General features: G+C 41.3%; 1 protein-coding gene across 6 annotated transcripts in view; it reads left to right on the forward strand.

The window, feature by feature from the left end:
• Positions 1 to 12,543, forward strand: part of PHLPP2 (PH domain and leucine rich repeat protein phosphatase 2) — a 78,668-nt gene that overhangs the window by 60,087 nt on the left and 6,038 nt on the right. For all 6 annotated transcript variants that reach the window (XM_054534068.2, XM_002826606.6, XM_009250891.4 and 3 more), the window contains 5 exons: positions 5,056 to 5,218; positions 5,508 to 5,638; positions 6,878 to 6,988; positions 8,130 to 8,324; positions 10,523 to 10,754. In XM_054534068.2, coding sequence (XP_054390043.2) covers positions 5,056 to 5,218; positions 5,508 to 5,638; positions 6,878 to 6,988; positions 8,130 to 8,324; positions 10,523 to 10,754 — 832 coding nt within the window. The remainder of the gene's footprint in view (positions 1 to 5,055; positions 5,219 to 5,507; positions 5,639 to 6,877; positions 6,989 to 8,129; positions 8,325 to 10,522; positions 10,755 to 12,543) is intronic.

Here is a 12,543-nt window from a genome sequence, read left to right on the forward strand (position 1 = left end):
CAGAAAAAATATAGCCATCTGACTATGACTCTTTGTTTACGTTCACTGACTTCGAGATGCTATGATTTCACTAGTTGAGTGGCAAAAATGTCATCTTAATAGTTAGTACCCTGTTGTTAAGTATCGGTAACCAGGAAAATTGGTCAAAATATGTTTAATTTTTAGTTGTGACTTCTTAATTATGGTCTAATGCTCAATCTAGAAAAGTACAGGCTTATGAAACAGATTCCGAAGACAATTTTTTCTTTTGTCAGCACTGTTTTATAAAATACTGTTATCTATTTATTCATAATACAAAAATGGAATACTTATTATATGTCAAGTATTATGAACAGTTACAGTCTCTGTCCTCTAGGAATGTATAGTCAAATTGGGAAAATAAACAAGTGGATGGGTAGTTGCAGTGCAGTCTAAGAAAGGCGGGGTATTTGGCTGGGAGTGGTGGCTCACGCCTGTAATCCCAACACTTTGGGAGGCCAAGGCGGGCGGATCGCAAGTTTGTGAGTTCTAGAGCAGCCTGGCCAATATGGTGAAACCGTGTCTCTATTAAAAATACAAAAAAATTAGCCGTACGTGGTGGCACATGCCTGTAATCGCAGCTACTCGGGAGGCTGAGGCAGGAGAATTCCTTGAACCCAGAAGGCGGAGGTTGCAGTGAGCCAAGATTGCGCCACTGCACTCCAGCCTGGATGACAGAGTGAGACTGTGTCTCAAAAAAATAACTAAGTAAATAAAATAAATACATAGAAAGGCAGGCTGTTAAAGACGATATGCACACATTGCCAGTCACACTGCACAGAGCCTGGGGATGGGGCTAGGCTCCCTGGAGGAAGAGATGAATAGTAGTTAGCCAGGCTATACCTATAACACATAAGAAAGATGTTTAATGCTGTCAAAGTATGAGACAGTGTCAGTGGATAAGTAAATACCTTTCAAAATACATTTGGTTAAAAAAACAACTTTAGAACTTTTTTTTTTTTTTTTTAAGAGATGGGATCTCATTATGTTGGCCAGGTTGGTCTCGAACTCCTGGGCTGAAGTGATTCTCCTACCTCAGCCTCTCAAGTACCTGAGACTGCAGACGCATGCCACCATGACCAGCTAAAACTTGGAAAATTTAACACCAGAAAAATCTATGCCATGAAAATAGTCATTAAAAATAATATTTTCAAAAACTAAGAACATGGGGCAATGACATTTGATATTAATAATTTTGGATGAAATTATATGTATGTAAATTATAAAATTATAATTTTTATGAACATTTACCATTTACAACATGAGATAGAGCTTCAGAAGACATACAGGAGAAACTTGATTGGAGTTCAGGTGATTCTCCTGCCTCAACCTTCCAAGGAGATGGGACTACAGGCATGCACCACCACACCCAACTTATTTATTTATTTATTTGAGATGGAGTCTTGCTCTGTTGGCCAGGCTGGAGTGCTGTGGTGTGGTCTTGGCTCACTGCAACCTCGGCCTCCCAGGTTCAAGTGATTCTCCTGCCTCAGCCTCCCAAGTAGCTGGGATTATAGGCATGTGCCACCACACCTGGCTAATTTTTTGTATATTTGTAGAGACAGGGTTTCACCATGTTGGCCAGGCTGGTCTCGAACTCCTGGCCTCGTGATCCGCCCACCTTGGCCTCCCCAAAGTACTGGGATTACAGGCGTGAGCCACCGCGCCTGGCCTGCACCCGACTAATTTTTTACTTGTAGAGGCCGGGCGTGGCCACTCATACCTGTAATCCCAGCACTTTGGCAGGCCGAAGCGAGCGAATCACGAGGTCAAGAAATCAAGACCATTCTGGCCAACATGGTGAAACCCTGTCTCTACTAAAAATACAAAAATTTAGCCAGGCATGATGGTGGGTGCCTGTAATCCCAGCCACTCGGGAGGCTGAGGCAGGAGAATCGCTTGAACCCCAGAGGCAGAGATTGCAGTGAGCCAAGATTGTACCACTGCAACTCCAACCTGGCAATGGACCAAAACTCCATCTCAAAACAACAAAACAAAACATACTTGTAGAGGTGGGATCTCGCTATGTTACCCAGGCTGGTCTTGAACTCCTGGCCTCAAGTGATCATCTCACCTTAGCCTGCCAAAATGCTGGGATTATAGGTGTGAACTACTGTGCCTGGTCAGCCTCCTTGAGAGAATTAAAATAATGACTTTTTACTTTTACTGTTTTTTTTTTTTTTTTTAAATGACTTCTAAAATGAATGCAGAATCTTAATTTCAGGGTGTGGTAGCTCTCTTGAAATTTTATCAGATTAACCTAATTGACCTCAAATATGTTCATATAAAGTGAAAATAATAGACCACTGGAAGCTGTTGGATGATACCAGGCATAATGCTGTAAAACTAATGAATCTCACCTAATTTGATGACACTTCTATTGTTGGAGGGGTCAAAAGCAGGTTGATATAAAACTTAAAACATATCAAAGAAAATGAAAATAAGAAGTAATAAAGACAAGAATTAGGCCAGGCACGGTGGCTCACGCCTGTAATCCCAGTACTTTGGGAAGCTGAGGTGGGTGGATCATGTGAGATCAGGAGTTTAAGACCAGCCTGGGCAACATGGTGAAACCCTGTCTCTATTAAAAATACAAAAATTAGCCGAGTGTGGTGGCGTGTGCCTGCCTGTAATCCCAGCTACTCAGGAGGCCAAGGCATGAGAATCGCTTGAACCTGGGAGGTGGAGGTTTCAGTGAGCTGAGATTGCGCCATTGCACTCCAGCCTGGGCAACAGAGCGGGACTCCATCTCAAAACAAAACAAAAAAAGACAAAGACAAGAATTAACATCACAAAAAAATAGAGTAATCTGAATATATATAATAAAACTGAATGGAATTTAGGAACAACATATTTTTTAAAATGTGTGTTCTCTACTAAATAATAAATCTACTGTCAGTTCATTTCCTGAGCAGTGTTGTAATTGTATATGCACAATAGAAATCTTGTTTGTTTCTTTTGAACTGTTTTCAGAATCTAGCACAGTTCTGGGTACTCAGTAAGAAACTGATTGAGGAGGCTGCATTTCTATTTACAAGTCAGAAAAATCCAGGCAGGATAAGGGAAAAAAGCATGAGATTTGGACATGAGAACACTTTTAAAATATATTGTTAAATAAAAGGAAGTCATAAATACAATGTATAGGCCAGGCGCGGTGGCTCATGCCTGTAATCCCAGCACTTTGGGAGGCCGAGGTGGGCAGATCATGAGGTCAGGAGATCGAGACCATCCGTCTCTACTACAAATACAAAAAATTAGCTGGGCGTAATGGCGGGTGCCTGTAGTCCCAGCTACTTGGGAGGCTGAGGCAGGAGAATGGTGTGAACCCAGGAGGCAGAGGTTGCAGTGAGCCAAGATTGTGCCACTGCACTCCAGCCTGGGCAACAGAGCAAGACTCCATCTCAAAAAAAAAAAAAAATACAATGTATATACAATGTATATAATATAGTACCTTTTTTTGTTTTTTGTTTTTGTTTTTTGAGTCAAAGTCTTGTGTCGCCCAGGCTGGTGTGCAGTGGTGCAGTAATAACTCACTGCAGCCTCAAACTCCTGGGCTCAAGCGATTGACCTGCCTTAGCCTCTGAAATTACTAGGATTACAAGTGTGAGCCACCACACCTACCTGGCCTATAATACCATTTTTTAATTTGAAAAGTATAGTTTCATGCCTTAAGAAAGACAAGAATACCATCTACCAAAATGTTTTCAGAGATTATTTAACTTATTTTAATGAAGTAGCATTAAAAGATTTTTTTTCCTGTTTGTCTCTATTTTTGAGTTTTTTTCAGTGAGTATATATTATTATCAGAAAAAATAATTGTAATTTACAAAGCTTAGTTATTTAAAAATATGAAATTTCTAGGAGTATAAATTATTTATGATATGTTATATGAAAAAGGCAAGATATAAAATTTATGTAAAACAAATATATGAAACATTTGATAGGAAATTCAGCAAAATGATAAAAGTAATTCTTTCAGATTGCTGGTATTGGTGATGTATTTCTTTATTTTTCAGACTTTCTCTCCGTGTTAACAGCAGTCGATTGTTTTTATAATTTTTAAAACAGTAAATCAAAATAAATTAGAACTATTTGTAATAACCTGAAGGTGTTAGTCTCACTTAAGTTATTTTGCTTACCATGTAGAAAGCTTTGCTCAGTCATGGAACAGTGTGAATCACTTGCCTCACAGCACAGTGCTGTGTGTATAATAAGAACTTGATAAATGTTTAGTGGAGATGAGTTAATGTCATGAATTGGGTAAGTATAGAAATTTAAAACTGAAAAGAATCTTAGTGATGGGCCGGGTGCGGTGGCTCACGCCTATAATCCCAGCACTTTGGGAGGCTGAGGTGGGCAGATCACCTGAGGTTGGGAGTTCGAGACCATCTTGGCCAACATGGAGAAACCCTGTCTCTACTAAAAATACACAATTAGCCGGGTGTGGTGGCGCATGCCTGTAATCCCAGCTACTCGGGAGGCTGAGGCAGGAGAATTGCTTGAATCCAGGAGGCGGAGATTGTGGTGAGCTGAAATAAGGCCATTGCACTCCAGCCTGGGCAACAAGAGTGAAACTCCGTCTCAAAAAAAAAAAAAAAAAAAAAATCTTTGTGATGATTTAGTGCAACCTTATTTTTCATTTTTTACAGCTGAGGGTGTTGAAGACTGCTGACATTGACTTACTTAGTATTTTGCCGCTAGTTAGTGGTAAAGCAAGCATCAAGACTAATCCCCCAACTTGAGGCCACTCCTTTTCTAGCCACTTTTTGTACATTAGGTAACAGGAAGATGTTCCTGCCCACAAGATCCAGCAGCCCTTGAAGCACACTGAGGCAGATCAGGCTTAGTTATAGCAGGAGTGGTTATCTTCTTGAGCCATTGCCTTTCCTAGTATTCCTGGTATCGGTTTCATTTCTCTCCAGTCATCTGGCAGTGGACCGTGTTGGCCTTCTGTACTCTGTGGCTGCTGTAGAATAGCACTTCCTTGGCAGCTGCTCAGTCTTGATGCATTATAGTATTCTGTTGTTTCTTTTTCAGCAAACTAAATAAATTGGAGCAATTGGAGGAACTGAACCTAAGTGGCAACAAACTTAAAACCATTCCCACAACCATAGCAAACTGCAAAAGGCTGCACACCCTTGTTGCACACTCCAACAACATCAGCATTTTCCCAGAAATACTGCAGTTGCCTCAGATCCAGGTACTTCTGTGTGCTGGAATGATGTCCTTACTGGGGGAAATGGCAGGAGAGTGAATGACATTATTCTCCTTTTATAAAGAAGAAGAAAGGAGTGTGAATGAGATTATTCTTATAAGGAAAAATATTATTGTCTTCTTATGTACTCCAGTTTGGGACCAGAATGTATGTAATGGATTCCTGGGAAGAAATTAAGTTCCTCTTTGGGGATATAGTAAGAGATTGGACACTTGGGAGTGAAAAACTAAGTCTCTATGATGTATTTTCTTTTGATTTCTCCATTTTTTCTTAGTTTGTAGACCTAAGTTGCAACGACTTGACAGAAATCCTGATTCCAGAGGCTTTGCCTGCTACATTACAAGACCTTGACCTGACTGGAAATACAAATCTGGTTCTGGAACACAAGACACTGGACATATTTAGGTAGGAAAAAATTTGAAATGGAATATCTATGTGTTCTTAGGCCCACCAGCCATGTGTAGGTCTTCCTTAGTACTGTGGAGATCTTGATTAATGAAAAGAACAGAATGAAGTTAGGCCATAAAGCCGCTAGGTTCTCTTCTTTGATTAAGTTATGAATAGATGTTCTATCCAGTAGTCAATCTGTTTATATTAGGACTACTCCATGGCTACTACCCACCCACATACTGAATATTTTCACAACAGGCATAGATGTTTTAGGTGGCACAGATTATATAATATCTAAGAGACAATACAAGTTCATCCATTGTACCAAGATGTCATTGTATCAAAATACTTAACATAAATAGATGGTTGACTAACACTTAGAAATCTTTGTTGTGCTTAGTTTTTGATTGAAACTCCTACCCCTTTGATCCTCCTACCCCTTTCCTTTCTCTCCCCTCCTTCTTTGCCAGTAGTTCAGCATACTACTTTCATCAGTCTCTCTGGAAATGAATCTTAGTCAGTCCATAGGTTATTTTATTAAGAGATAATATTATTGTTGGCCGGGTGTGGTGGCTCACGCCTGTAATTCCAACACTTTGGGGGGCCAAGGTGGGTGGATCACCTGAGGTCAGGAGTTCGAGACCAGCCTGGTCAACATGACAAAACTCCATCCCTATTAAAAATACAAAAATTAGCCGGGAGCGGTGGCTCACACCTGTAATCCCAGCACTTTGGGAGGCCGAGGCGGGCGGATCACTTGAGGTCAGGAGTTTGAGACCAGCCTGGCCAACATGGTGAAACCCTGTTTCTACTAAAAATACAGAAATTAGCTGGTTGTTGTGGCAGGTGCCTGTAATCCCAGCTACTTGGGAGGTTGAGGCAGGAGAATTGTTTGAACCCAGGAAGCGAAGGTTGTAGTGAGCCCAGATTGCACCACTGCACTCCAGCCTGGGCAACAGAGGGAGACTGTCTCAAAAAAATAAATAAAATAGAATAAAATAAAGAAATACAAAAATTAGCTGGGCATGGTGGCATACACCTGTAATCTCAGCTGCTTAGGAGGCTGAGGCAGGAGAATTGCTTGAACTGGGAGGCAGAAGTTGCAGTGAGCTGAGGTCACACCACTGCACTCCAGCCTGGGTGACAAGAGGGTGACTGCTTCTCAGAAAAAAAAAAAAAAAGAATACTATTGTTGGGATAGTTTTTGTAAAATATAGAAGAATATATGGTTTAATCTTCCTTCATCTCCCACAGCCATATCACAACCCTGAAAATTGATCAGAAACCTTTGCCAACCACAGATTCTACAGTTATGTCAACCTTCTGGAGCCATGGACTGGCTGAGATGGCAGGGCAGAGAAATAAGTGAGTATATTGGCCATGGAGACTGAGAAAGAAAAAAGGCAGCCCCTGGCATCTGAGAACTGGCCTGATGCTCATAATAGCTAGGCCATGTTGTTCTGTTGTACACAGACAAATCATAGAACATCAGTGTCAGATAAGATCCCTTTGAGATCATGATAAAGTTTTAAGACAAAAACAACAGTAATGTGTAGTCAACAGAATACCAGACACCCTCTTTCATGGCTAAGATGGGTAGATGCTACTTTCTTTACCAGTTACAGCTTTATCCTTCTGCTAATTTTCCTTTCCTATAGATAAGATTTATACCCAGCCATAGAATGGCCCCACTTTCTGATGACACCCAGTCTAGTATGATCCTCTTCCTTAGACCCTCCCCAAAGTGACCAAACCAAAGTCCAAACCCTATACTGGGTTCTTTTCAGCACCACTTAGTACCTGTATACCCCAGGGTTCCATGGGGTGCACTCTCATTTGCTATAAGGAGTAATAAACTCAACTTTTTCAACCATAGGTGTGCTCTGGTGGTCTTTGACTGATAGGCCTTGACAAAACTAATCCTTAGTTACTACTAAGAGAAAGTGTTTTATCTTACCAGCCTTTGGCAGCATTGCAAAGCTAATATGTATTGCCCGTGAATGCGACTGTTTCCCCTTTCCTTAGGACATTAGCTCTTTCAGATGTTGCTTAATTATCATGTCTGGGGACTTTTTTTATGTGTAGATTACGATTTGCTAGTAGTCTTCGCCACCTTTAATTAAGACTTACTTTTTAAAAGAATGCTTCTGGCCAGGCGCGGTGGCTTATGCCTGTAATCCCAGCACTTTGGGAGGCCAAGGTGGACGGATCACAAGGTCAGGAGATCAAGACCATTCTGGCTAACATCTCTACTAAAAATACAAAAAAATTAGCCCAGCGTGGTGGCAGGCACCTGTAGTCCCAGCTTCTCGGGAGGCTGAGGCAGGAGAATGGCGTGAACCTGGGAGGTGGAGCTTGCAGTGAGCCGAGATCACACCACTGCACTCCAGCCTGGGTGACACTGCAAGACTCCCTCTCAAAAAAAAAAAAAAAAAAAGAATGCTCCCTGAAGAATAATATTTTACCAGTAACTTTTCTGTTTTCTGTTTTCATGTTTCTGTTATAGGCTGTGTGTCTCAGCACTTGCTATGGATAACTTTGCAGAGGGGGTGGGAGCTGTGTATGGCATGTTTGATGGAGACCGAAATGAGGAGCTCCCGCGCCTGCTGCAGTGTACGATGGCAGATGTGCTTTTAGAAGAGGTACAGCAGTCAACTAATGACACAGTTTTCATGGCTAACACCTTCTTGGTATCTCACAGGTAAGCAGGTGGGTTGAAAAATCCCTAACTCAGTTCTACTTTTGGAAAATATATTTTTCTAAACCAGAAGATCAGGGTCTAAATTATGAGTACAGGATCAAGGAGAGAACTCACGTTGTTGTCTTCTATGATCATTCTCTATATGAGCATGGAGTGTGGGGACTTTGGCTCTTTCAAAAGCCTGTGGGGTCATCTGTTTTCTCTGTTGAATCCAAAGGCTGCTAAGGATCTAGGAAGCCCAGAATTTATGTGCAAAAGGTTGTGTGTGTATATATATGTGGTTGTACATTTTGAGGAGGAAGGTGGTCAGCTTTCATAAGATTGTCCAAGGAGTCAGTGACCTACAAAAGAGTTAACCAAATACTCATCAGATTGATACGTTTAGAATGCCTCTTTCTGGGATTTTACCAAACTAATCTTCTAAGTAAAGTATAAGCCACTTAAGGGCAAAAACCGTATACAGATGCTCCTCAACTTAGAATGGGGTTACACCCTGATAAGGATGTAACCCTGACATCATAAGTTGAAAATGTGGTAAGTAGAAACTACATTTAATACACCTAACCTACTGAACATCATGGCTTCACCTAGCCTACATTAAGTGTGCTCAGAACGCTTACTCCATTAGCTTATAGTTGGGCAAAATCATGTGGTGACACAGGGCACTGTATTGGTTGTTTACCCTTGTGATCAAGTGGCTGGCTGGGAGCTATGGCTCGCTACCTCTGCCCAGCATCATGAGAGAACATCGTACCACATGTCACTAGCCCAGGAAAAGATCAAAATACAAAGTACAGTTTCTACTAAATGCATACAGTATTGCTTTTGCACCATCGTGAAGTCAAAAAATCTTAAGTTGAACCATCGTAAGTCGAGGACATCTGTATAACCTAACTAATGGAGCATTTGCATGTCAGGTGGACCAATAAAGGATAGGAACAACTGAGAGGTTGTTTGTCAACTTGTATAATCCAGGTTGAAATGGAACAGCTTGGAGCTTGAACTAGTTTTTTTTTTTTTTTTTTTTTTTCCTTTTTTGAGACGGAGTCTCGCTCTGTCCCCCAGGCTGGAGTGCAGTGGCGCAGTCTCGGCTCACTGCCAGCTCCGCCTCCCGGGTTCACGCCATTCTCCTGCCTCAGCTTCCCGAGTAGCTGGGACTACAGGTGCCATCTCACCCGGCTAATTTTTTGTGTTTTTAGTAGAGATGGGTTTTCACCGTGTTAGCCAGGATGGTCTCGATCTCCTGACCTCGTGATCTGCTCGCCTCGGCCTCCAAAAGTGCTGGGATTACAGGCGTGAGCCACTGCGCCGGGCTAATTTTTTGTATTTTTAGTAGAGATGGGGTTTCATCGTGTTAGCCAGGATGGGCTTGAATTAGTTTTATCTGTCGTAACACAAAGCAAAGTGTTAGGAAGAAGTCAGTTTTTCAGTAGTATAAATTGAGCTAGAGACTTTGCAAAAATAAAGGGTTTAGAAAAGGGAACTCAATTTATGAAGCAACTTGAGGCAGGAATTGTAGCAAGTATTTTTCATGCTATATATTTTATCAGAGAAATTTCCTGGAGAAATGGCTTGCTGAGGGTCTGTAGCCAGAAAATGGCAGAGCTGAGATTTGAAACTAGGTCTTTCTGCTAGTGTCTGTTCCTCGTTAACATTGTTTCCAAGTACAGATGCGTGGATGCCCTGCATATGGGGGAAATGCAAGAATCATGGTCCTTCCCTCGAGGAACTTAGAACCTGAGTGAGTGGTTCTCAAAGTGTTGTTCTAGGACCAGAAGCCTCAGCATCACCAGAAATTTCTTGAAATATAGTTTATTGGGCCAGCCTCTTACCCACTGATTCAGCAACTCTGGGGCTAGGGCCCAGCAGTCCCTGTTCTGACAAGCCCTCAGGGGATTCTGATGTGTTAAAGTTTGAGAGCCCCTGAATTAGGAAGTCTTTGATCAGACACAAAAGCTATGGAGAAAGATGCAAAAGGGAGATTATCTCCCTTTTGTAAAACCTTTTCCTCAGCTGAGAGTGGAAGGCAGAACTGTCTCCACCACCATCAGCCACAGCAAGTCTGCATTTAGGTGGATAAGGGTAAGGCTGGTTCAGGATCACATGGCAAAAAAAAAGAAGGAGAGATGTACATGCAGGACCACCACTTTCTTCTAAAACTAGCCACCACGTCTTCTTTTTCTTTTCTTTCTGAACAGGAAATTAGGAATGGCTGGCCAGAAGTTGGGCTCCTCCGCTCTCCTGTGCTACATCCGCCCTGACACTGCCGATCCAGCAAGTAGCTTTAGCTTGACTGTAGCCAATGTTGGCACGTGCCAAGCAGTCCTGTGCCGAGGTGGGAAGCCAGTGCCCCTCTCTAAAGTCTTCAGCCTGGAGCAGGACCCAGAGGAGGCGCAAAGGGTGAAGGACCAAAAAGCCATCATCACAGAGGTGTGTTCTGCTCCCCGCCAGTCACTTCTGCTCCCCAGATCAGTGGAGGCTGCTTTGTGTAGAGGTGACGAAGGCCCATTTTCTTCCTGTCATGCCCTGTAAATTGTATCCAATCTAGATAAAAGTTCAATTCAGATGGTTTCAGCAACAGTACTGGAGGAAAATCTGATCAGTTAGTGACTAGCACAAAGAAAAAGCAAAGCGAATTAGAAATACAAAATCCTAATTTGTGATCCTGTATATTGATAGCTAGCTTGTAAAATGGATGTTAAATATCCGCCTTAGCTAATTTCCAGCTCATCTGGTTTGTTATTCCAAATAGAAGAAAGAGTTCTCTAGTTTGACATCCCCATTCTGAAATGCAAAGTTTCAAAATGTTTTGTGTTTATACTCTATGTGGTGTAGTATGCTCTGGTGTTCTGTTTCGATAATGAAACATCAGTATTTCTACTGTTTTATAGCTTTTCTTCTTTTTTAGAAATTAACATTTTTGCTTTCAGAAGAACTTTAGCAATTACTTGTGAACATTGTTTATCACAAAGCGGAATTCCCGTTCAGATCTTTTGAGAACTGTAAATTGGATTGTTTGTTTCTGTATTGTTGAGTTTTAAGAGTCTTTGTATATTTTGGAAACAAGTTCTTTATCAGATACCTGTTTTGCAAATATTTTCTCCCAGTCTGGGGCTTGTCTTTCCATTCTTTTAACAGTGTTTTTTTTGCAGAGCTTTTAGTTTTAATGAAGGCCCACCTGTCAGTTTTTGTCTCATGGATGGTGCTTTTGGTATTGTATCTAAAACTCATCGCCAAACCCAAGGTCACCTAGATTTTCTTCTGTGTTATCTTCTAGAAGTTTAGTTTTGTGTTTGACATTTTGGTCCATGGTCTGTTTTGAGTTAATTTTTGTGAAAAGTGTAAGCTCTGTATCTATATTCATGTTTTGCATATAGGTGTCCTCTTGTTCCAGGACCATTTGTTGAAAAGACTATCCTTTGTATGGCCTTTGCTCTTTTTTCAGAGATTAGTTGACTGTATTTGTGTGGGTCCATTTCTGGGCTGTTTTGTCAGAATTCTATATTAGAGTTCATCTAAGGAAACAAAATCAAAAACCATCATTTTTATGTGATTGATACTATTAGGATTCTGGAAGTATGAGACATTAGTTTTGGGAAGCTCTTTCAGTCAAAACAAATGAAAGATAAAAGATAATGTTTTAAATTTTTAGTTTTTTTTTAAATTTTTTTTTTAGAGACAAGGTCTTGCTGTGTTATCCAGTTTGTACTTGAACTCCTGGATTAAGTGATCCTCCTGCTTTAGCCTCCTGAGTAGCTGGGACTTATAGGCACATGCCACTGCGCCTGGCTTCAGATAACTTTTGTTTGACTAGTTTTTTATACAGTTTGGATAATGATTAGATTTTTCTTTTCTTTTTTTTGAGGCTGAGTTTCGTTCTTATTGCCTAGGCTGGAGTGCAATGGAGTGATCTTGGCTCACCATAATCTCCACCTCCCGGGTTCAAGTGATTCTCCTGCCTCAGCCTCCCGAGTAGCTGGGACTATAGGCATGCACCACTACGCCTGGCTAATTTTGTGTTTTTTTCCATGTTGGTCAGGCTGGTATCCAACTCCCATCTCAGGTGATCCGCCCACCTCGGCCTCCCAAAGTGCTGGGATTACAGGCGTGAGCCACCGTGCCTGGCCAATGTTTAGATTTTTCTTAGGGGATTGTAGACAAGTAGGAAGTGTTTTTATAAATGTTATTTTAACCACAAACATTTATTGTTTGTCCATTA

The sequence above is a fragment of the Pongo abelii genome, chromosome 18 (genome assembly GCF_028885655.2).
Source record: "Pongo abelii isolate AG06213 chromosome 18, NHGRI_mPonAbe1-v2.0_pri, whole genome shotgun sequence".
Taxonomy (NCBI): Eukaryota; Metazoa; Chordata; class Mammalia; order Primates; family Hominidae; genus Pongo; species Pongo abelii.